Consider the following 23,424-nt stretch of genomic DNA (forward strand, 5'->3'; position numbering starts at 1 on the left):
ATAATTTCATTTTTTCTCGAAATCTCGTGCTGTAATTACACAGTGTTGTCTGATGCTCTTCATTACCGGTACGAGTCTGCTTTGTTTTCCAACTTGTAGTTATGGGACGTACGTTTTTTAGTTTAGTTGCATAAGCGCTGCAAGCACTTACACATTTCTGGCAAAACGTTTTGCATTTTACACACAAGACACTGGCATTTACATAGTTTTATTTGCACACTATTTACTGAACGTATTTTACTCGTCGCCATCTTGTTCCAACTTGTTATCCCGTGGTTAGTCTATTCCTCGGTTAGCTACCACTGGATTTAACCCGAGATTGTACAGTTGGCCCATTGTTGAATGTTTTGACATGACGTAATGGCAAGTATGAATTTGCCTGAGTTTCGCTAGTCGTCTTGGTCGCCGTGCATCTCTCAGAGTAAATTAATGTGTGAAAACTGCCTGTATCTTGGCCATTTATATAGTTTTTACGTCCTTTTTATATTGTTGCCTTTTTGTTAGAAACAATTCAGTCAATAGAACTGCTCAGATGGTTTCTACGTGGTGCGTATTAATGTGCAGTTGGTTTCGTGTGGATATTTCTCTTCGATTGTAGTTTATCTTTGGCTCAAATTGATGAACGCTGTCTGTCGTCACTACGCCATTTTCTCCTCTGGTGTCTTGTACGTAGTGGAAGGAGGAAGCGCCATTGCGGCATCGTCTTGTTTGGGTCTGATACTCAAATATTGCCGAGTATTAGCGTTTCATAAGCTGGTAACTGTTTCTTTATATGGAATTGAATATTTATGTTATTGAATTTGTTTATTACTTTTTGTCAGTGTGTTGTAATTGGTAATTCGTGTAGGCAGTGATACTCGTGGTGGAGCGGTAGGCCGCATTTTGAAGTATGATCAATATTTATAAGATTAGATTTTGCTGTTATGTGAGTGGAAGTGCTAGAGAGTTAACTGCAGTTACATTTATGTGTATAGGTAGTAATCTTCAATTTTAAAATTTCGTTATTGAGGGCATTACCCCGCAGGCGCCATTTTAATTGTTCTGGATGCTACAGGAACGCCATTGGAGATACGGTGTGTGTTTTTGGAAAATTGTAAGGCAGTTCTAATTCAAAATCGGTAGATGAGTGGGTAAGTTGTGTTAAGATGAGTTGCATTATGATTGTTTAGTAGCTGGTGATGTTACGTTGGCAATTGTGGCAGTAAGGTTACTTCACCGGGTGGGAATTTGAATGGCGTTTACGGCACCGTGCAAGGCAAACGCGGAAGGCATAGAATAGCATGTTACGATTTTGGTAATGTATTTGCTAGTATAGTTTATATACTTCGCGCCGAGTAAAATTGGTTCCACTATTAAAACATTCTTAGATTTCGAGTTACGGTAATACAACCTGGGCTTGTATTACATGTTTTGAAACTGTTGTTACAGGTCTGGTGCCACTCAAAATGCCAGGCTTCAGTAGTGTAGGCACATTCAAGATATTCGTCGGCAACTTGGCTGACAAAACTACTGTGGATGATATTAAGCCACTTTTTGAAAAATATGGAAAAGTCGTAGAATGTGACGTGGTGAAGAATTATGGATTCGTGGTAAGTATCAGATTTATGTGGCTGAGTTAAGCACTAATGTATAGTAAAATCTGTTCATAAATTTGATGCATTCGAACCAAGTGCTGTTGTAATTCAGTAGTTGTAAATAGTACTATGAAAAGTGTTTGCATTGGATGGGTTTTCTACGATCTGCAAGTTTGAGGCTTTAACTGGAACGATTTAAGGTAAGTCTGAAGTGTATATAGTTTGTAGTCATGAGGAAGAACTGAAGGTACTTGCTGTATATGCATAATTTTGTTTCCAACTATTCGTTGGTCTGAGTGATAGTATACTGCACGCAATTATCACTTTCTTAAAATCTTGGCTGTTGCAGGTACTGTTTTTCTGAGTTGATTTACAGTACCTCAGCTTAAAATACAAAATTATAAAAAAGTAATTTGTCATGGTCACTTGCCCTCGTTCAACACACGAACTGTTACCAACGGTGCCATGCAACAGAGGTCACGGACAATGTAACGGCGCTTCCATTGAATATTATTTAACTTACTGTATACTTGCATTCTGTGGTGTCGTACACTATTTCTGTAGGCAGCTCTAGACAGTAAGTATAAGACCAGCTGGAGTCCATCCTAAAATTTCACGTATGCAACTTTTAGATTTTTCTGTTACTTGCAGCTGTTGGCAATTTATTGGTCACAGCCATTCAGCTGGCAGTATATAATAGCTAGTGAGTTGCACAGGTATTCGGCTGTTCCTTTTTTCTGAGTGTTGTGATTTTTGAGGTGTTAGGCGGGTATCTAAGAGCATACCGTAGATTGCAGGTATTTAAAGTATCATCCAATCTCATTTACAAAGCCAAGGAAATAACGAATAAGAATCTCATTGGCTCATCAAACGTAGCTCGATTTGTCATAAGGTTGCACACTTGTTGACACACTGGACTGTCATTTGGATAGATAACAGAAGTTTGCGTTCGGTTATCCAGATGTAGGTTTTCTGTGATTGCCTTAAAATCACTCCAGACAGATGCTGGGATAGTACCTTCCCTTCACCGTACTACAAGAAGTCGGATGTACTCCCTCTGTTAGCCATAATTCGTTTTCCTTAGCTTTGTCAAATTAGTTCAACCTAGTGCTACTTTTTTACTTTTGCTGCAAATTGGTTATCAAATGATATTGATGAGGAGATTGTGAAGGTTGTGACATCGGCGTTGCAACAAATTTATGAAATTTTTGTTACCTTCAGGAGATGGCGGTCAAGATACTGTACTCTTTAAACATTTTTCCTAAATGCTGACTAAACTTGTTATCCATCATGGCAAATCTACTCTAAAATAATCTGTACTAAAGTGTGTGTCAAGGTGTATAGGTGGACAAGAAAATCCTGAATTGCCCCTATGAAAATACGTTTTCTGCATTGACAGTACCTTCACCTGGAGCTGTGAAACTTACCAGTCCTTTGGTGAAAGTTCAATACACTGGTGATGTAGAACTTCCTGCCACTTCATGAAACGAAACACAGTGAAAACGTGTATTTTAATGGTCTTTGGTGCACAACAGCATGTACACTTTGTGTTCTCGTATTATGAAATTATAAATAAGAATTCTGCCAAATACAGGACATTAGGTTCCGAAGTGCTGAAATAGAGATTGCAATGTACTTTTGTCAATCGTCTGCCAGTAACAGTAGATATTCAGCATAGGCCACAGGTTGTAGTCAGCCAACAGCAACATCACTGTTAAATAGTGTGAACAGTGTGTAAATTAATGTACATATACAATAGTTACAAAGAAAGCCAAGCTTTCATGTGTAATGTTGGTCCTTTTTCTGCATGATGATATCCTTTAGGATATATCAGACACAAATGTACCAGTAAAATTTTAAATGGATGGTCTTCTGGGCTTGGAATTTCTCAGTGGATTGGCCTCAGTGTGTTTTCAGTACAAGTCAAATGCTCTGTGGTTTAAGAAATTCAACGCACATTCTCACACATTGTAATTGATCTTGTGTCAAAAGTTTGAAAGTAGCCCTCAAACTACCATTCAGAATATTTTCCCATGAATTGTTTGAAATAGGTTCGTTTGAACAGTTGCCAGAGAATGCCAGAAAACAGGTGCTACTGCACATGGTGCAGCTGTGATATAGGAAGTCCATGCTTGGTGTTTGGCCTACTTATACTCTCTTTGATGCATTTCTGTTTGGAATTTCATGGGTACTGTGTGTAGAGAGGAATGGTTAAGTGTTTAGCTTTGACCAGCATAAGAAAAGTGTGACATGCTGTAAACAATATGGTGGCCCTCCATGATGTTACTGGGGCCGTTTTTCAGATGAGCTAAGGTACAGATCAGTGTCCCAACAAGATTTTTTGTCTTGCTTCCATTGGCTTTGCCAATTCACATCCATCACCTTCCAACTTAACCTAGACATCGGGCAAAGTTGCAGATCAATCTGTAACAACAACAAGATTTATTTTACAATCACATTCAATGGTTTTACCGATTAATAACATATACTGTGAATATGTGCACCAATAGACGTGGTAGCAGTCATTAACATTACGTCACTGGCCAAAGCCGACGGCACACGTCAAACATTCCACTTTACTCTACTGGAGCATTACATGACCATGTGCAGTACTGCAGCATGTTGTTTGGTGAGGACATATGGAGTTATCGTACTTAGGGCAAATGTTTTATCCAGATACGGAAGCAGGCTTTTTTCCCCAATACTGCTATCTAGCATTTCCAATCAGATTTCCATCCACACAGCACTGCAGAAAGGTAGTAAGAATAAATAAATATTTCTTGCAGAAATTAAACTGCAGTTTAAATTGTGCTAGAACTGAGGACAGTACATTTTTCATGGCTTCTTCAAATGGTATAAAAAATTAATAAGGTTATCTGTGAAGACAAATTTTCTATATTGTACTGCCTGAGTAAATACAAAGCATTTGGGAAGTTACAATGATAAAACACAATGTCAGTAATTTACCAAAGAATGGCATTCTGTAAATTTAAGACATAAACACTAATTAAGAATTAATGTCAAGCCTAGAGGAGGTACCAGACAAGTGCTGAAACATAAATACATAAAACATTGTCACACAAGGCGGATTTGTAAAATTTTGTTAAAGCTTCTCGATACACCTCAAACCAAACATTTTATTCAGTATTACTGACCATATTTGCCTGCTTAATCATAAAGTGAACATTTATGTACATCCGTAGGAATATACCATTAAGGGATCTTAAGTCACGTCATAAAAGAAACAGAATACGCAAAGAGCATCAACATTTTGTAAACTATTAAAATGCACAAGTTACAACATAATCGAAAGAGGTGCCATGTTGGTTTACGTGTTTACAAAGCTGAAGTACTGCACCAAAGATCTCTTGAAAATATTGGTTTCCTATGATTTGTTATACAATGGTGCCAGGAAAGTTGACTTGGGCAGCTGAAGTTGACACATCATCTAAGCATCAGTTTGCACAGGGCTCAGCCTTGAGAATAACAGTAAAGATTCAATTTAAACCTACTGATACCAAAATCTGTAAGCTGGTGTCTTCAAATATATCAGATTTTTTTATGGAAGTGTGGAAAACTGTTCCATAATATTTTGTAAAAAAAAAGCTGGAGGTTTCATGTTATCACATTCACATGAAATTTTCCCATCGCTATTTATTGTTGGTTGTAGCCAAATGGGTGATGCAGGATTCACTTTGGTGGGATGAATATATTGATTTTCTTTTCTGAATGGGGAGTGAGAGATTAACCATCACTAATTTTTAAGAGTGTCTACTCATTTTTTGTTTGTTTCATTGTATGTTTCTCATGATGGTGGTTAGGGTGGTTGCAGTAGCTCAGCTTAAATTTCTGAGAGTGGGAATAATACCAGCTAATCTCATTTACAAAGCATAGGAAATAATAAATGAGGAGTGAAATTGGCTACCCATATCCAAATAAAGATGATCATGAGCACTTCCCATCATTAATCATGCAAACTGTTAGCAGCAGCAGCATGCATTGGATAAGTCATGGACACTTTGGTAAGTGCATCTTTTCCAGTGTGTGCAGTTCTTAATAAGGGTACAACTCCCAGGCATGAGTCAAATGAGTCACATGACACTTATAACAATTCAGCAAAAGGGAAATTACATAATGCGCAGTAGAAATTTTGATGAAAACCAAAACTATTGGAAATGTGTGAAATGCAGATTGTCTGTTAATAGTGGTCCTATTAATTTCCTGTGTAGAGAACAGTGAAGTTCATTTTGCTTTGGCCAGTGATGTCCCCATTGATACTGATAATCATTCCGAGAGCCTGGTGTGTTGTGTAGCCTGGAGTGTAGGTTAGGTTAGCTGCTTATTGGACAGTTTCAGGTCCTCAATTATAAAACAGTGTTCTTCAAACTAGTGTGAATTTGATAAATTCATTTGAGCAAGTTTGACTTGTAAAACTAAAATTTAGCACCAGAGCACTTATTTTAAAGTTTGTGTAAAAAGTTTTAAATAGGATATGTTCTGAGGCATCAAGGGATCACCAGTTTAGTATTGGAGGGCAGTGTGGAGGGTTAAAATCGTAGAGAGAGACCAAGGGATGAATACCCTAAGCAGATTCAGAAGGATGTAGGTTGCAGTTGGTACTGGGAGATGAAGCAGCTTGCACAGGATAGAGTGGCATGAGCTGCATCAAATCAGTCTCAGGACTGAAGACCACAACAACAACATTGTAATCTAGTGCTCATTGCTTGTTATATCCCCTCAACTTTATCATAATAGTGACATAAGAGAGACTTTGGATTGGATGAAGTATCTGTAAAAGAGGTGGCTGGAAAATCCTGCTGCTCCCACTCCATTTCATTAAATTGCCTGAAACTGAACAATAGTGTGATACTGGTTTTCCACAGTAGCTCAGCCAGAGGGCTGTGTTTAGTTTATAGGTTATCTGGTTCTGAGTTGACAAGATATGGTAAGACTGATCAGTAGTGTTGCTTGTGGTAGAGGTTCATTTTTGACACAGCATCTATTCTTTATAATGGGTGTCCAGGAAGTAAGGACAGATTCGAATTTTGTGCCAGCTGTGGTTTTTTCATGTTTTATCTGCAATGCTCTCCATTAGTAGCCTAATGGCTTGTGTGTTTGGTGTGCATTGATGTTACTTTCATCATGGAGCAGATAACAAAGCAATGTATCAAAGTGATAACATTATTTAAAAAACTGCAGAAGTCCCATGTCATCTGTTCATGAGTTGCATGTGACACTTGGACATAATGCTGCTCCGCCCAAATCATGAGTTGGACAGTTGGTCCAGAAGTCTCAGGCCACAGGTCCTGTTTCAAGCATTAAGAAAGCAGGATTACCGCGTTCTGTTCGAACACAAGAAAATGTTGTTGGGCATGACAGTGTAACTATAGGCCCAGAAGATCTGTTGGCTGACAAGACCAACAACTGAATTTATCACAAAGTTCACTGCATGAAATCATTTCAAAAGATCTGATAATGCATGCGTACAGTAATCAACTTGCACAGGAGTTGAAGCTTGCAAATCATGGGGACTGCGGTATGCTCTATGGATATTGGCTCGACAAGCGGAGAATGAAAACTTCCCAAAAGAACTTTTTTCCCCCTACCTCAGTGGCTACATCATCAGAACTGTAGAATTAGGGGTAACTGAGATCCACGAGTGATGGCGATGTGGGTTCTGGGCAGGAGTAATCGGCCTGTGCTTCGAAAATGAGGCAGCTGTTGTCACCAAACAGTGACCTTTACCAAAACATGATAAAAATGACAATTTTGGTTTCAACAAGATGGTGCAACATGTTACATCCTGTTAAATGATTGCTCTGCTGAATGCCAAGTTTCCACAAAAAATTCTCTTTCTATGGCAACAAGGAATGGCCTGCCAGATCATGTGATCTTACACCTTGTTACTTTTTTTGTTTGTATTTGTGAAGTCAGAAGTGTAAGTGAACAAACCACAAAACACAATTAAAGAATGAAATTAAAAGGGTTATTAACAGCATACCAACAAATGTTTGTGAACGTGTCATCGAGATCTTCAATGAACACATTGCTTGTTGCTCTGCAGCCATGGGTGGTAATAAGGAGATACAATATTTCATGCTGAAGTGGGAGAAGCAGCTTCATGTGTCTAATAAAAAAAATTACATTTTGAATTACTTTCATATGTTCTGTAGAACTTTTATGTTCATCCCTACTTTCTGGACACCCTCTGTGTATTTTTCTCTTTGGAGCTCATTGGCTGATAGGCAGTTGGGGAGTAATTGTAGATATGTTGATAGATGTTCATGTAGGGTAATTAGAAAAAAAATTGAGAAGTCTTGACATCAACTTGAAGGAATTATTTTGCTTAATTTAAACAGGTTATTTTTGCAATTTAAGACAGTAAAATACAAACTCTGCTGTTGGGTTAATTACCTTTGATTCCAACTGATGACATACATTTACAGTGTTGTAGGGGTAAACCAACACTGGAATGATTTATGAACAATTTTCCTGAATGATTATGGTGGTGTCTATAATTACTCCATATGTTAAAAACTGTTTCAAATAACATTGAAACTATGGTGGTAGCCCACATGAATTGGGATGAGATTAACTAAACAGTTCTGCTGGGTAATTAATCTCCAGCTAATGTGAAGATGGATATCGAATTAAAAGTTGATCAGTAACTTGAAAGTATGTTGAGGAAACCCCATTAACAACTATCACTGTTAGGTGTAGTGTAATATAAAACTTCATTAAAATTTCACCTCTTTCTGTGGGACTGTATACTCCTGAATGGAAGGTAAAACTGTACTATGTATTTATGAGAAAAATACGTGTGATTAGTCTAACCTAAAGAAGTAAGAGACAATCAGTTTTCTGGTCCTCTGTTAAGGAGGAAAGGTAGAACACATTTTTTTCTGGTGCTTCACATCTTATTAGCTATATGCTGAATTTCACTTAAAATAATTAAGCCTAACCCGATTGGAAGAAAAAAATTTTAAATCAATGATAAATGTCACTCCATCCCATAGTAACTCTCATTTAACATAAGCTCAAAAGTACATAGCTAAGCCTTGCATACATCAATGGAATATTGAAAAATTAATTTCATTTGGACTCCTTAGATATGGAAAGCTGTTTCTGGAAAAGGTTAAGCACCTTTAAAGGGTGAAGGAAACAATGTAACAGGTTGACAGGGTATGTGATTTTATTTCAATGCTTACAAAATTTTTAAATTTACAATAAACTTGGAAATAAGAGGCCACTTAACAACTGAATTGCACACACTCTGGCCTAAATGCATGCACTGATTGGATTGGGAAGTGTGTCTGAAACTGTTATATCCTCCCTTGCTACAAGCTGACCCACAACTGAGGTACTGGCATTGGGGTCGATTTGTCAGCTAGTATCACACATTCACTTTTGGGAGTCTCATTGACCGCAGGAGTAACCTATCACGCACACAGGTCATACACACAGGTGCCACTTGTGAACTGCTGTTGCTTTGTTGAAAAATCGCTCTGTACTGTCTCGGAGGGATAACACTGGAGGATGTTGTGCTGTCAGTTCACCTGATCAGTCAGCTGTGACCTGAAGTCTGTGATTGTCTCCTTACATCATGGTGTTAGGAATAATGTTGTGCCTCTTTGGTACTTGGGAAAGATGTGATGTTTCCCCATGTCACGAACATAAACAACGATGATGGTAACGCTGGGTAGTGCAGAACTGTGACCCATTGCTGAATGCACAGTAACAACATTCATGTGCAGTCTAAGCTTTGTGGATTCTCATGGTCAGTCAGCCAAGATAATCTGCTTAGTTGTTTTAATGTCTTCATCCCATTTCTATGGTTTCCTTTTCATCCCATTTCTATAGTTTCCTTGTCCCCTTTTGTCCATTTACGTGTTTGTTGCCCTACGTCGTTCTTGTGATTTTCCTTTCATTCTGTTTTGAGTTCTGTCTCGTTTCTTTTATTCTCACACTTATGGCATTATTTTATTCGGAACAAGGGACTGATTACCTCAGTTTGGTCCCTTTCCCCTCTTTTAAGCCAACCAACCAATCTATGCTTCGTGATCTTGGCACCACTCCAAAACAGCCATTTGTGTTGCTGTGTTAATGGCAGTCTGCATGGAATAATAATTCCAAAGTTCAGTTGCTGCTAATATTTGTCAAGTGGTGGGGGTGACACAAAATGCGAGAGTCCATCAGTTGTTCTGTGATGGCAGACTGATGTTTAGGGTTACAATGAGTGAAAAGTGGTTACAATGAGCTTTAGGATTTGGCAAACCTCCGTTGTGGTGGTAGTCTTGGAAACCTTTGACAAGTATGCCTGTTCTCAATGCCCTGTGCAGTCCTTCCCCCCACAGGCCAATGCCCCACAAGTCTCGATATTGCAATATTGATCAGCCAGTCATCTGGAGACCCACTATGAGACTACTATCGAACTGTCGGCTGCAGATAACGTTCCCTCTCATGGGTCAGCAACATCTGTGTCCTTCAGTGATATTTCGGTGTCTTAATGCTGTTTGTGCCCTGCAGTACTTTGCCAGGCCTTGTAACACAACACATGAACAAAATTAATGCACTCTGGTGGCTGTTCTGTCCTGGAAATGTGAAATGGTTGCTTTCTGAACACAGTAAGCTTATGCACTCCCGTAATGTTTTACTTTGCTTGTATAATGTAAAGCTGGCTAGAACAGTTGTGTTGGTTCACTACTTCATCCATCCCCCCTCACCACGCAAAAGCTCAAACCAAGATGGGTCACTACAAAAGCCCACTTGTCACAATTGTGGACAAAGCCTTATTATTTGTTATCTTTTCACACATTTTTGCAAATTGTGCAGTTCATTGTAAGAGATTTCTTCAAAGAAGTACTGGAGTTGCAGTTCTGAACACCTGATAGGAAGCCTTACCAGTATGATCATCTTTAGGGTTTTCCATTAATACTTTTTAACATGTTGCCGTAAAACAGCTTCAGTTGTCATGTCATGGATATCACATTTCTGCCTTAGTTTTGTATGACCAGTGTAGCTTAGATGTATGGAGGAAGAACTCAAGGATGACGGGGTCATAATTTGTCCAGTGGTACATCAAAACCTAAAGAAAGCATAAAGTTGGAATAAAATTTTATGCTAATCCTGTTTAAAGGGGCAGATTTAATTTTTTAATTTAGGAAGCTCTGAAAAGTGTAAGTTATTTAGGTGAGTGGTATATGGTTGCTTTCTGAACACAGTAAGCTTATGCACTCCCATAATGTTTTACTTTACTTGTATAATGTAAAGCTGGCGACACATTTATGTGTAACTCTAATCTGTAACAATAGTGGAAACTCCTTGATGAAACAATATTTAAAAAGAGGGAAATCAATCACCACCCACCTAGAGTAGACTGATGGGTAAAGCTTAGAAACACAACAGAAAACAGTATTCAGACTTGCTTTCAAGCTCCTATCGTGTGTACACAAGCCCACGAAGTTTACTGCAGTCTGGACATCCTTTAATGTAGGTCCTCGACTTTGTCCTCCAGAATGAACCAGTCATGGTTTAGTATTGTATTGCTGTCCTTACTCATATCTATACCCAATTACCCTGCTTTATATCAGTGACAGTAATCAATGTTTTGAAATTCACAATTGCAGATATAAGTCTTCACACAAAGTGGTAGCAGGAGAAAAAGCAAAGGATGTGGTAATGCACAAGCGTTAGGAGCCAGTGGCTTCTTATGGCAGAAGGGTTAAAGGGAAATAAAAAGAAATGACAGAAGACTGACAACTTTTAGGAAATTGGGAAAGTTACAGAAGAGTTACTCAGTAACTGGGTTATGGGAGACTCATCAGATGGGATAAAGACAGACATTGGTGCCTACACTGGATGAGATTTGGAAACATGAGGGTTTAAAGGTGGAAGAGGGGGTAATAAGCAAATAATGGTGGAAAGCATTGTGTGCATTATACATGGTAGACAGGTGGGGAGGGGGAATCGACAGATTGGAAAATAAGATACAGAAAAATACAGGCATGGAAAAAGGATTGGGTGAAAGAAATGCGCAGCCCGCAGAAATTGTGAATTTAAGCCAGGTGTGATGTTGGTTTCCAACAGCTATTCTAGATGTGGGAAAACAGAATTGACCTGATATCAAGGCATGTGACTTAAGTCATAGCCTTGTTGAGGTAGCCCTTCAAGAAAAGTTTTCAAAACCTTTTATTATCAGGGAGGTAAACAAAGGTATAAAAACCCTCAAACTATGGAAAGCAGCTGGAGCTGATAATATATTTCCTGAATTTATAAAAAATCTGGGACCAATAGCAAGAACCTGGCTTAATGACATACTAAAAACTGGAGATATCCTGAAGGAATTTAGAATGTCTCTTACTCTGGTTATCCTTAAACCAGGGAAATCTGGTGAAAACCCTGCAAACTACTGCCCAATAGCATTATTGAGCATTTGGTATAAGTTGCTGGAGAGACTGATCTACAATAGGATGTACCCAACGATAGACAAAACACGTGCCTCACGAACAAGCCGGATTCAGAACTAACTGGAGTTGCTATGAACAAGTACAGGGCTATTACAAATGATTGAAGCGATTTCATAAATTTACTGTAGCTTCATTCATTGACATACGGTCACGACACACTACAGATACGTAGAAAAACTCATAAAGTTTTGTTCGGCTGAAACCGCACATCAGGTTTCTTAAACAGGAGATTGGAAAACCGATGGATCGGTCGTGGTGGAGATCATGATCAGCAATTCATGTCATGGCCTCCACGCTCTCCCGACTTAACCCATGTGATTACTTTCTGTGGGGTTATGTGAAAGATTCAGTGTTTAAACCTCCTCTACCAAGAAATGTGCCAGAACTGCGAGCTCGCATCAACGATGCTTTCGAACTCATTGATGGGGACACACATATCCATCCACACATATACTGACACAAGCAGACATATTTAAAGACAGAGTTTGTGTGTGCGTGCGTGCGTGCGTGCGTGCGTGCGTGCGCGCGCGCGTATACCCGGCCTTTTCCCCCCTAAGGTAAGTCTTTCCGCTCCCGGGATTGGAATGACTCCTTACCCTCTCCCTTAAAACCCACATCCTTTCGTCTTTCCCTCTCCTTCCCTCTTTCCTGATGAGGCAACAGTTTGTTGCGAAAGCTTGAATTTTGTGTGTTTGTTTGTGTGTCTGTCGACCTGCCAGCACTGTCATTTGGTAAGTCACATCATCTTTGTTTTTTGATAAATTTTTCCCACGTGGAATGTTTCCCTCTATTTATATATATATATATATATCTAAAAACAAAGATGATGTGACTTACCAAATGAAAGTGCTGGCAGGTCGACAGACACACAAACAAACACAAACATACACACAAAATTCAAGCTTTCGCAACAAACTGTTGCCTCATCAGGAAAGAGGGAAGGAGAGGGAAAGACGAAAGGATGTGGGTTTTAAGGGAGAGGGTAAGGAGTCATTCCAATCCCGGGAGCGGAAAGACTTACCTTAGGGTGAAACAAGGACGGGTATACACTCGCGCACACACACACACACATATCCATCCACCTTTTTTTTAGGGTCCCGCTGTGACGGAGGACGGAACTGTTCCAGGCAGGGTTCAATTTGGATAGTGTCTTGGGGAGTTGGATCATTAGGGGTAGGATTAGGATCATTTTTCTTCGTGGCAAAGTGATACTTCCAGCAGAGAGTACAAGTGTAGGACAGTAAATCTTTGACGAGGGCTGTTTGGTTGAATCTGGGAGTGGGGCTGAAGGTGAGGTCTTTGGATAGGACAGAGGTTTCAGATTGGGAGAGAGGTTTGGAGGAAAGGTTAACTACTGAATTAGGGTGTTGTGGTGCCAGATTGTGTTGCTTGGAATTTTGAGGTTTTGGAGGGAGTGGAGCTGGAAGTGGGAGACTGAGTAGATGGGAGAGACTGGGTTTGTGTGCAATGAGAGGTGGTTGAGGTTTGCTGGAAAGGTTGTGAAGGGTGAGTGAGTTGCCTTTCCGGAGGTGGGAAACCAGGAGATTGGATAGTTTCTTGAGGTGAAGGGTGGCATGCTGCTCTAATTTGCGGTTGGCCTGTAGGAGGATGCTCTGAATAGCCGGTGTGGATGTGGGAGAGGAAAGATTGAGGACTTTTATTAAGGATAGGAGTTGACGGGTGTGTTCATTGGCTGAGTTGATGTGTAGGTGAAGGATTAGGTGGGTGAGGGCAGTGGATTGTTCAGTTTGGAACTGGTATAGGGACTGATGGAAAGAAGGGTTGCAGCCAGAGATGGGAACTTTAAGTGTGAGGCCTTTGGGGGTTATGCCAAATGTCAGACAAGCCTGAGAAAATAAAATATGCGAGCGTAATCTGGCTAGGGTGAAGGCATGTTTGCGGAGGGAATGTAAATAAAACTTAATGGGGTCGTTGTGGGGGTGTTGTGAGGGTGACATGGTATTAGAAGGTGGAAAGTGTAAGATGAGGTTGAAATGAAAATGAAAGATAAAAATATATGGGGAGAGATAAGGGTGAACTAGAAAATAACTGGAGATCTGGTATGAAAAAATGTGAAAAAGTGTTGGTTAAGTTGATCCTGTGGTGAACTTGGGTTGGTAGACAGAGATGTGCATGAAGGTTAGGTGGTTGTGTTGCCGCTAAAACACGTTAAAGGACGGAGAAATTCGGGAAAATTTCGAAAAAACGTGTAAATGTATTAAAAGGCGTGGTGTTGTGGTGAAAGATTACGAAAATGGGGCTAACAATTGTAAATAATGACGTTAAAACCTGTGGAGAGCGGCTAAAAATGATCAGTGATGTACGAAAAACGGAAGTGGAAATAAAGTAAAAGTTATTAGAACTAGCCGAAATGGTTGTTTAATACGTGAAGGCAGCTGTTATTGAACTAGAAACGGTTAGCGGTATTGTTGAAAGCGCAAAATAAAAATTTTTTGGTTATGGTTTGGAAGTGGGTTACGTATTATAGAGTATATATAGGCGGGATAAATTTGTATTACGGTAAAAAGGGAAGGTGAATAGAAAGTGAGACTACTGGTAAACGCAGAACGAGAAAATAAAGAGAAAATAAGACGACAGGAAAGATTTCGAGATGCAACAGCGACAGTAACAAACATGATTGTTGGGTTCAAATTAATGATATGGTTATAATAGAGGGAAACATTCCACGTAGGAAATATATATCTAAAAACAAAGATATATTTCCTACGTGGAATGTTTCCCTCTATTTTTTGTACTTATTGCCAATTAACCCTAGTTTAAAACTATTCCACCTGACCCTATACTTTTATAACTAATGGGAATTTGTATTGTAGCATATGGAACATGAAGAAGGTGGACGTGATGCAATTCAGAATCTAAATGGGTACCTGGTTCATGGACAAGCGATAAAAGTGGAAGCTGCAACAAGTCGCAAAGGACCTCAGACACCAACGACAAAGATATTTGTTGGAAACCTAACTGACAACACAAAAGCACCTCAGGTGCGAGCATTGTTTGCAAAGTATGGAACAGTTCTGGAATGTGACATCGTGAGAAATTACGGTTTTGTGGTGAGTATGACTCTTGCTATAGTAATTGAATGAATTAAAACTGTTGAGTGTTTAGAGACTAGATTTTTATTTACTTTTTTCAGCATATTGAATCAAATGATAATGTGAACTTGGCCATTAAAGAGTTGAATGGGTACATAGTCGATGGGCAGCCAATGAAGGTCCAGGTGTCCACGAGTAGGGTTCGTCAGCGACCGGGAATGGGAGATCCTGAGCAGTGTTACAGGTAAATCATTTTTGAATTTCTTAATAAAGCATTGTATGATAGTGGATATGCAAATATTACCTAGCATAACGTAACACAGACAAGGACAGCCATTTCAACTGTGGTTACTTTCACATCTTTGAGCTAATTTAAATGGATATCTCAGTTAAACTGTAATGTTAAATGTCGTGTATTGCTTCTGGCAATAAACTTGCTTTTAAAACATGCTAAAGGAATCCGAATATTCCATACTGAAAATTAATTTCATTAAGCCAGATGTGTTTCTAGCATATTCTTCATGTATAACCATAAACTTTCCTGAAACCGAATTCAATTTTGAATGGATTTATGTCCAGGTCCTCACCAGCATTAATATATTAATTCAGATGTGCTTAATTGGGTCTAACTTTATATGAGAATATAATTAAAATGTCATAACTTTTATTGGGATTGGCACAAAATGAGTTTTTATGTAATATATAGTGTAATGGACAGCTGAACTGTATGTTGATCAAATTGGATCTCAACTGGTTATTTTCTCCTTCTGGAACAGTGAAAATTCTAAGCACGTTTGATATTTTTTATTGACTGTCGCAATGTAGGAAATACAAATCCTTTAAAAGATGCATTTCATGTGCTTACTTTCCTTAATATGAATGTAGTATCAGACCCTTTCCAAGTTGTAATTACATGTTGCTTAACCCATCAAGCCAAGAACCTAACCATGTACTTTTGTGCCATTGGTGTCTACACTGATAACCTGATGATGCACACTCAGGTTGCAGTTTACATGTAGAACTGTATTGCTAGATCATCTGTTGACAGAAGACAGGCTGTCTATACCATAAAGATCTTTGTCAGGGAGGCAGTGAAGCAGAAGATATCAAGAACTGGGAAGAAAAAAATAGGGTAGATGCCAGTGTGTTGTCATTGTTTACCATGAGGTATGATAGAAAGAAAAGGGATGTCAGGTGCTGCTTCTATGCAGCCAGTGATTTAGACATGAAAGAGAGGATGTTAGCTGCAGTTTCTACACAGCCAATGAGAGCAGCACACAGACATGTTTTGAAACAGATGGAAGAATATAGTCACAATCTCAGATCCAAAATACCACTTCCACAAAAATTGTAATTTAGGAAGAAAATTAAACATTTTGACAATGGTTTAAATTTTAGCACTAGAAATGCACTGCCTCTTTCCTTACCCCTTTAGGTATGTGAAACTATTTTCACTGTTTCAGTGCACAATGTATTTTAGTCCATTAAAAAGATTCGGGAAGAGGCAGTCTGAGATGCCTCATGGTATACAATTCTGAAAGTTCATTGTGTGTTGTGTTTTTAAATGTAGTAAAGATTTTGCATTAACAAATCCTGAAAATTTAATCAACTTTCAGTAAATAACTGCTATGCTGGAACATCCTAAGTATTACATTGCTTTCTTGTAGCTGCTGGATGTAAAAATAATGAAGTCATGTTTGCACAGTGTAAAATTACAAATAGTACTGTAATTTTGCAGGTGTGGAAGAGGTGGTCACTGGTCTAAGGAGTGTCCTAAAGCTGGGTAAGTAGTTTGTGTTAAACTACTATGTAATGAGGCTGTTCATCTCTAAGTTGGTTTATGGCTACTTCTAGTTTTGGCATAAGGTACCACCTCCTTAGTTTTGAAGTGAAAATGTTTCAGATGCAGTTCATTTGTGTTTTGAGATTGCATAATCCACAATTCTGGACATAGAAATTATTTGAAATTATTTTGCATTAATTTCTCCTCATTAAAACACAATATAAACCCCACTTTCACATTTCCGAAATTAGCGTTTTCCCCCATTTGCGAAATTTTTTATCTCTCCTGTCAAATTTCCTGTGTCAACAATGTTACTTTGCACTCAATTTTGCGTCAACATATTTATAAATTTCCCGCGATTTACACTTTTCATAAAAATGTTTGCGGAGAAAAGGCTGACGTAAAATGACACTCACATGATGTTTGCTGTCAAGTAGTGTTAACAAGCATAATGTGATAAAGTTCCTTGATACCAGGGTGCTCTACTGGACGAATTAAAACCAGTAAATGTGTAAAAGTTGGGACAATTCATGCCATATCTCATGATGCTGCCAAACACTGTGTGGTGGCTGATGGGAGTAGCTAGGTTCGTTTGAGTAAAGATATGGCCAATCAAAACCATTTCCAAACTGCCCGTACAGTGTATGCAGTTTTGTGATTGTTCTAATCACCACACCTCTGGATCATATTCATCATGTCTCTTCTTTTGGCCACTTGTAGTGCTAGGTGACACCTTCATTCAGTTTGTGTTGCTGAAATGTTTTTGTTTTGAAACACAGTGTGAGTTACATATATTTTCATGCTGGGCAAAAGTGTTTCAAGAATTTATTCTTGTTAAGTGTAGTATGTACATATACATTTTTTTGTTTTTTGTTTTTTTTGTGATGTTACACAAAAACAATGTGAGTGATAGTTTGCATGTGTGTGGTTTCCTACATAACTGAGAAGCACAGTACCTGATAACCTCAAAAAGATGACTACAGTTAAAGTGGTGCTGAACAACACATATGCAAACACCACACAAAATGCTCATATAAATATTTGCACTTGACATCAAGAAAAAACTCTCGAAATGTACTGTGCTGAGCATGAAAAAAATACTTAACTGATGCAGTGTTTCATTATTTATATAATGAATGACAACTGCAGGTGTTCCAAATACATAGATTGACATATGAAATTGAGTCAAATGTTTCTAGTTCCCAATTATCAGTTCCTGTTATATCAGTGGTTTTTATTAGATAATAAACAAGTCCCTGACTAAAGTATGTTGATACCTATTACATGTATATAAATTAAGTGCGAAAATGCAAGGGGTATCCAATACGTAACTTTTACAGGTACATTTTCACCATTTTTTCAAGTCCCTTGAAAAGTATTAATGTGGGGTTTCATTGTAGCTGGTAACTTAGCCACTATTTGTTCAATCATCATGCAATACAGTCATATTTTTAACCATTTTGGAATAGAATAAGAGCAGTGCAACTTAATAGAAATCTAATACTACTATTATTTAACTGGTTTCTGTTGTCTGCAATGTACTAGAATTTTAAGAAAGTCTTACGAATGGTAGGACCACTTTTAAGTGATTATTGCTAATGCCTTAAGGGTGGCTCTGACCTTTGTAGGTCAGCTTTAAGGTAAAATCGTATTCCAGTATGCCATGCCTGCTCATTTTGGACATCAGGTGATTGTAGGTATGCAACAAAAAAAGTGGTAGCTTTTTTCTGGGAGGTGTTGTTGTAATGCAGGTTGAAGGATTTTATTTCAGTGGCTTAACAAGACTGGAAATTTCACATAAGAATATCACCAGTGTAGGAAAAAAAGGATTGCTGCTTACTGTAAAGAATGCAGATAGGCACAGTTGAGATATTAGTTTTAATAATGAACGGCCTCAGTTGAACAGTTTACCTAGAATTTACCTAGGTTTCAACTGGGATAACCCAACCTTCTTCAGAATAACAGTAACTACCATTTGTCCATAGTGGACATCGTCGAGCTAAAACTACAAATCCATAAATTTGTCAGACTGTAAAAACTTACCCCTGGGCTCCACTTTGTGGCTGCTGCATCACGGTTGCGAAGTGGGGCTGAGGCAGTTTCAGATAAGTTTTTACAGTCTGGCGATGATCTGTGGATTTATAGTTTTAGCTTGACAATGTCCACTATGGATAAACTGTAGTTAACTGTTATTCTGAAGGAGATTGGGTTGTCCCGACTGAAACTTAGGTAAATTCTAGGTAAACGGTGCAACTAAGGCTGTTGATAATTAAAACTAATATTTATAGAGTTGCTGATAGGGCCGCAAAATGTTGAAGATACAGTTGATACACAAAGCTTTTGGCTGCAGCAGCTTTCATCAGCAGAGGGAAACAGAGAAACACACACACCATTCACACTAATAAGACTGACAGCTCAAGCCAAAAATTCAGGCCTGAGCAGCTGGAGTTGGTGGTAATGTGTGCTTGCTTGTGTGTATGAATGGTGTATTTCTCGTTTTCCTCTCTGCTGATGAAGGCTGTGGCCGAAAACTTTGTGTAATTCTGTTAACTGTACCTATGTGCAACTTGTCTCCTTTACGGTAGATAGCAATCTTATATTTCCTACATTGTTGGCTTAACAAAAATACAGATTTCCTATGCATGTCTTACATGTTCATTTCATTCCCTCTTTCCTTTGTGCTATAGTAAACCAGTTCCGGGTGGTCAGTTTATCTGCACACCTCTGTGCCCACCAAATGTAACTTGCTGCCACTGCCACTTTTAACAAGCCACAGACACTCGCAGTTATTATGTGCAGTGTTTTGATAATATGCTTACATCAGTGATTTGGATTTAAAAATCCAGAAATTAAATTTAAGTAATCAGTTACGAAATGTCAACAAAACTTACATTACAAAAGTTACACAGTGTAAAAGCGAAGTGTGTTTTCAGTGTTTCACTTATTCTAAGACAAACATAGTCTCCAGAATGGCTTATTGGAGCATTTCCACCTATTCTGTCAGGGTTTCTATTTATTTTTCCCTTTTGTGAATTTTTCTTTTGCCTTCGTGAACTTGATTTTGTGTGGTTCGCATGCTGTACCTGTAGCCTCCTGAAGCAAGTTAGATTTTTGTCGGAAGCTGGTACAGATAGCCTTGGGAGTTTGTAGTTTAACCTGGTTGGAATGTGCTCTGTGTGGGTGGTTAGATAGCAAGCCCATGCACACACACAAAAAAATGTAAAAGTATCCAGTGGAATCTGGTTATAGTAGTTTTAACTTAATCTGTTCAGGTTTTGCTCACAGTCACTCAGATGAAACTTTTAAACCACTGAGATTGATGTCTTATTTTTTATTTGCATCATACCACTTTTGTTTAACTTTTAAGTCTGAATTTATCATTCATGATGTTGTTATATTTTATAAAATGTGTTGCTAAACACTTTTGGATGTTCTGTTAGCTACGACATCTAGCACTCGACCTCAACACATCTGATAGAAAAGTGGAGATGGTAGCACTGCTAGCTTAGGGAATTGTAGAATCTTTTCTTAAAATGAATATGATCCAGAAGTATAGTTCTGTATTTTATATTAGGTTAAAATAGGTCATAATTGAGGGTTAACAGAAGTAAATTTTTCTTTGCTATTAACAAATATTTCATCAGCTTGTATATAGTGTTTGTCTTTATTTTCCAGGTTAGGACCGGACAGGAATGGTTTCAGAGGCCCTATTTTTGGCAGAGAACCATATCCTCCTCCACCACCTCCACCATTCCTGCGTGACAGAATGATGGGCAGATTTGGAATGAGGGTAAATACCACTTAATTGCTTAAAACACTATTAGAGAACATTATGATCTTGTGCTATTTCACACTCTTCGTTGTTCACAGGACCCCTTATATGACGGTTTCTATGACAGAAACAGATTTGAAGATTCACCACGTGACATGTTCGAGCGTAGGTTCCCCCCTCTTCCTCCTCGTGACTTGGGACCATCACTTCGTGGCCGAGAATTTTTACCCCCACCACCACTTCCTCCCAGGCCAAGGGATGCTCTCCCTCCACCACCTCCCATTGGGCTGCGAGGACCTGTTGGATCTGTTAGAGATTCACCAGTTTATGATCGCCCAAGTTCAGAGTATAGTATTTTCAGTCGGCGATCACCATCATCATCTGCTGTTCCACCAAGTCGATTTAGGTAAGAGAATTCTCTATAGTATGTTGTGTAACACCCACTGCAGAATGTATTCGTGCAGTGAAGGTTTGAGTGGAAACTGTTGTGAATGCATGAGCAGTTTTTAGGTTTTCTAAAAACTGTAACTGAAACTATTTTCTAATGTCAGTTGTGGACCATTCATGAAAGTCCAGTGTATAGTGCACCATGTGAGTTTTTAAAACCTGAACAGTTGCTCTATTACTGTAAAGAATAGAAAAGGTAATAGGCACTGGGGAAAAAAAATTTGCAACAGATCTTTTTATACAAAACTCAAGAAATACTTGTGCCTCAAGTAATTCGTATTACTCTAGTGTGTGTGTGAACACACAAGTCTTAATCCAAGCCTTAGATTTTTTAGCTCTTGTACAGTAAAAACTTTGCCTCAGCTAGACGCAACCATTTGCTTGTGAAATTTTCAGTTTGATATTTCTGGAAAAATACTCCCTAGGTTTTTTAGGCTTGATGACAGAGCCATGAAATCATCACATGTATTCATTTAATTTGATGGTGTTCAATAAGCTTTGTATATTGTTTGAAAATTGTGTGAAGAGTATTGTACAGTGCATGGCGTAAAGACAGTGTTTGAATACCTAAATGATAAACCCTCACTCATTACATGTGTGTACTTAATGCATTTAACAAGATCAGTGTTTCTGTATGGAGCCTTTACATGTTTTTATATTAGTTATTATACATAACAAAGTATTTTTGTGTTTGAAGGTAAAACGTAATACACCTGCATTAGAAATATCTATTGTAATAATAATTCTGCACAGGTTGGTGTACAATTTTGCTGTTGTGTGAGTACAGTGTGCTTTGTATGTGGAGTAGTAGTTTGGCTCCTAAAGACTTTGCTCTTTGTTGAGATTATTTACTCTTCAGTGAAAAATAATTGCCAAAAGAAAAATATTCATCTTGTATTTCTTAAAATAATTTCAAAATGGACATACCTGCATAAGGGTAAATACTCACTTTTTGTTTTACATTTCTTTGTTTAAAATCTCGGATTGGTTGCAGTGTGAGCTGAAAGCATGGCAGCATTGTTTTTGGGTAATGAGTATTCCATTTGGTTTTGTCATTAAATTTTATATGCATATATAAAATCTGAAAAATTAATATGAACTTAACGCTTCACAGTATGTTGTCCACTGTATGTAATTAATGAATGTAATTTCCACAAATTTCGGTGGTAAGTCATGTCTGAAAATACTGTAGGGCTCAAAAACGCACTAGAATTGTCCAGCAGAGGTTCTCGTGACATTTTGTTTTAGAGGACTGTAATGCACTAGATATAAATGCATTAAATATTTACTGAATTTTCAATTTGTGTGATAAGCTTACTGAACAGTAATTTCTGTAGCAGTTATTAAAACTGTGACAGGTTTTCAGGTTAGCATGTCACTGATGGCGTGTCAGTGATTTAAATATATATTAATGTGCTTGAAGATTGTGCTGAACAGATGCTTATAAAATTTAGGTACTAGATGCTTTGACAACCTTCATAGAGTAGTTGGTTGTTGAGGCACACTCACCAGTTGTGACCTGCAAAAATCTGAGATGGTGTTATATTAGACACCAGGAATAAAACACACACTTGACGTTGGAACCCATATCCTTAGTTCGTTTCTCTTGGAATTTTCACAACAGTCTTGATGCATGTGATAAAAATATACTTAATGTCAGTTGTGGTGGTATCAGTATTTTTAAAAGTAAAGATTTTACATTTTGCTTTCTAAGTGTACTTGTACAAATACACATGTAAACAAATAAGAAATAAAGATACCTAAATTAAAATAACCGTGTTTGTGATGCTTAAATTTGGCGTACTGTCTTGGCACACATTTAACCCTGGGCGAGGAAATTAGGCTCTTTTTGAATTGCAGTATTTTCATGAAGATAGTCACATGCATTTTCAGGACACTGTTGTATGAATTTCCAAGAAATAGTTTCCATTTTTTCAGTCATTGCTTACTGTATACCCAGAACCTTATTAGCATGCAAAACAATGCATGTTACTCAGTAATTAGTTTTGTGAAATTGATATGCATGCAAAGTAGTGAGCATTTTCATAGATGAAGTCTTTTTTGGAGCCTACTTTCCTTGCCTCCATAGTGATCCATTTTTGAGAACTGTAGTTCGTGGATCCATTGGGAGAGTAAAGTTTCTTGAAGTGACTGCAATCCTTGAAGTTAACACAGTTGACTACTTAACAATAAATCAGTTAAATATGTTAACATACTTCTATGAATCAAAACTACTCCATTGCACATCTGTAAATGTGCAGCTACTATTCAGTTTATGCTCCTGAAGTCACTTCTTTGAAATTAATATAAAATTTGTGTAGTTTTAACT

The 23,424-nt window shown here is 38.1% G+C and overlaps 1 protein-coding gene across 3 annotated transcripts in view; it reads left to right on the forward strand.

The window, feature by feature from the left end:
• The first annotated feature begins 602 nt into the window (after window positions 1–602).
• Window positions 603–23,424, forward strand: part of LOC124775022 (RNA-binding protein lark) — a 38,955-nt gene continuing 16,133 nt past the window's right edge. For 2 of the 3 annotated variants that reach the window (XM_047249785.1, XM_047249787.1), the window contains exons 1-7: window positions 603–756; window positions 1,429–1,589; window positions 14,875–15,111; window positions 15,195–15,337; window positions 16,832–16,876; window positions 20,552–20,666; window positions 20,747–21,054. In XM_047249785.1, coding sequence (XP_047105741.1) covers window positions 1,446–1,589; window positions 14,875–15,111; window positions 15,195–15,337; window positions 16,832–16,876; window positions 20,552–20,666; window positions 20,747–21,054 — 992 coding nt within the window. In that variant the 5' untranslated portion in view covers window positions 603–756; window positions 1,429–1,445. Of the gene's footprint in view, window positions 757–1,064; window positions 1,131–1,428; window positions 1,590–14,874; window positions 15,112–15,194; window positions 15,338–16,831; window positions 16,877–20,551; window positions 20,667–20,746; window positions 21,055–23,424 lie in introns of those variants that run through there. The other variant, XM_047249786.1, reaches the window with a different exon arrangement.

Source organism: Schistocerca piceifrons, chromosome 2 (assembly GCF_021461385.2).
Source record: "Schistocerca piceifrons isolate TAMUIC-IGC-003096 chromosome 2, iqSchPice1.1, whole genome shotgun sequence".
NCBI classification, from domain to species: Eukaryota; Metazoa; Arthropoda; class Insecta; order Orthoptera; family Acrididae; genus Schistocerca; species Schistocerca piceifrons.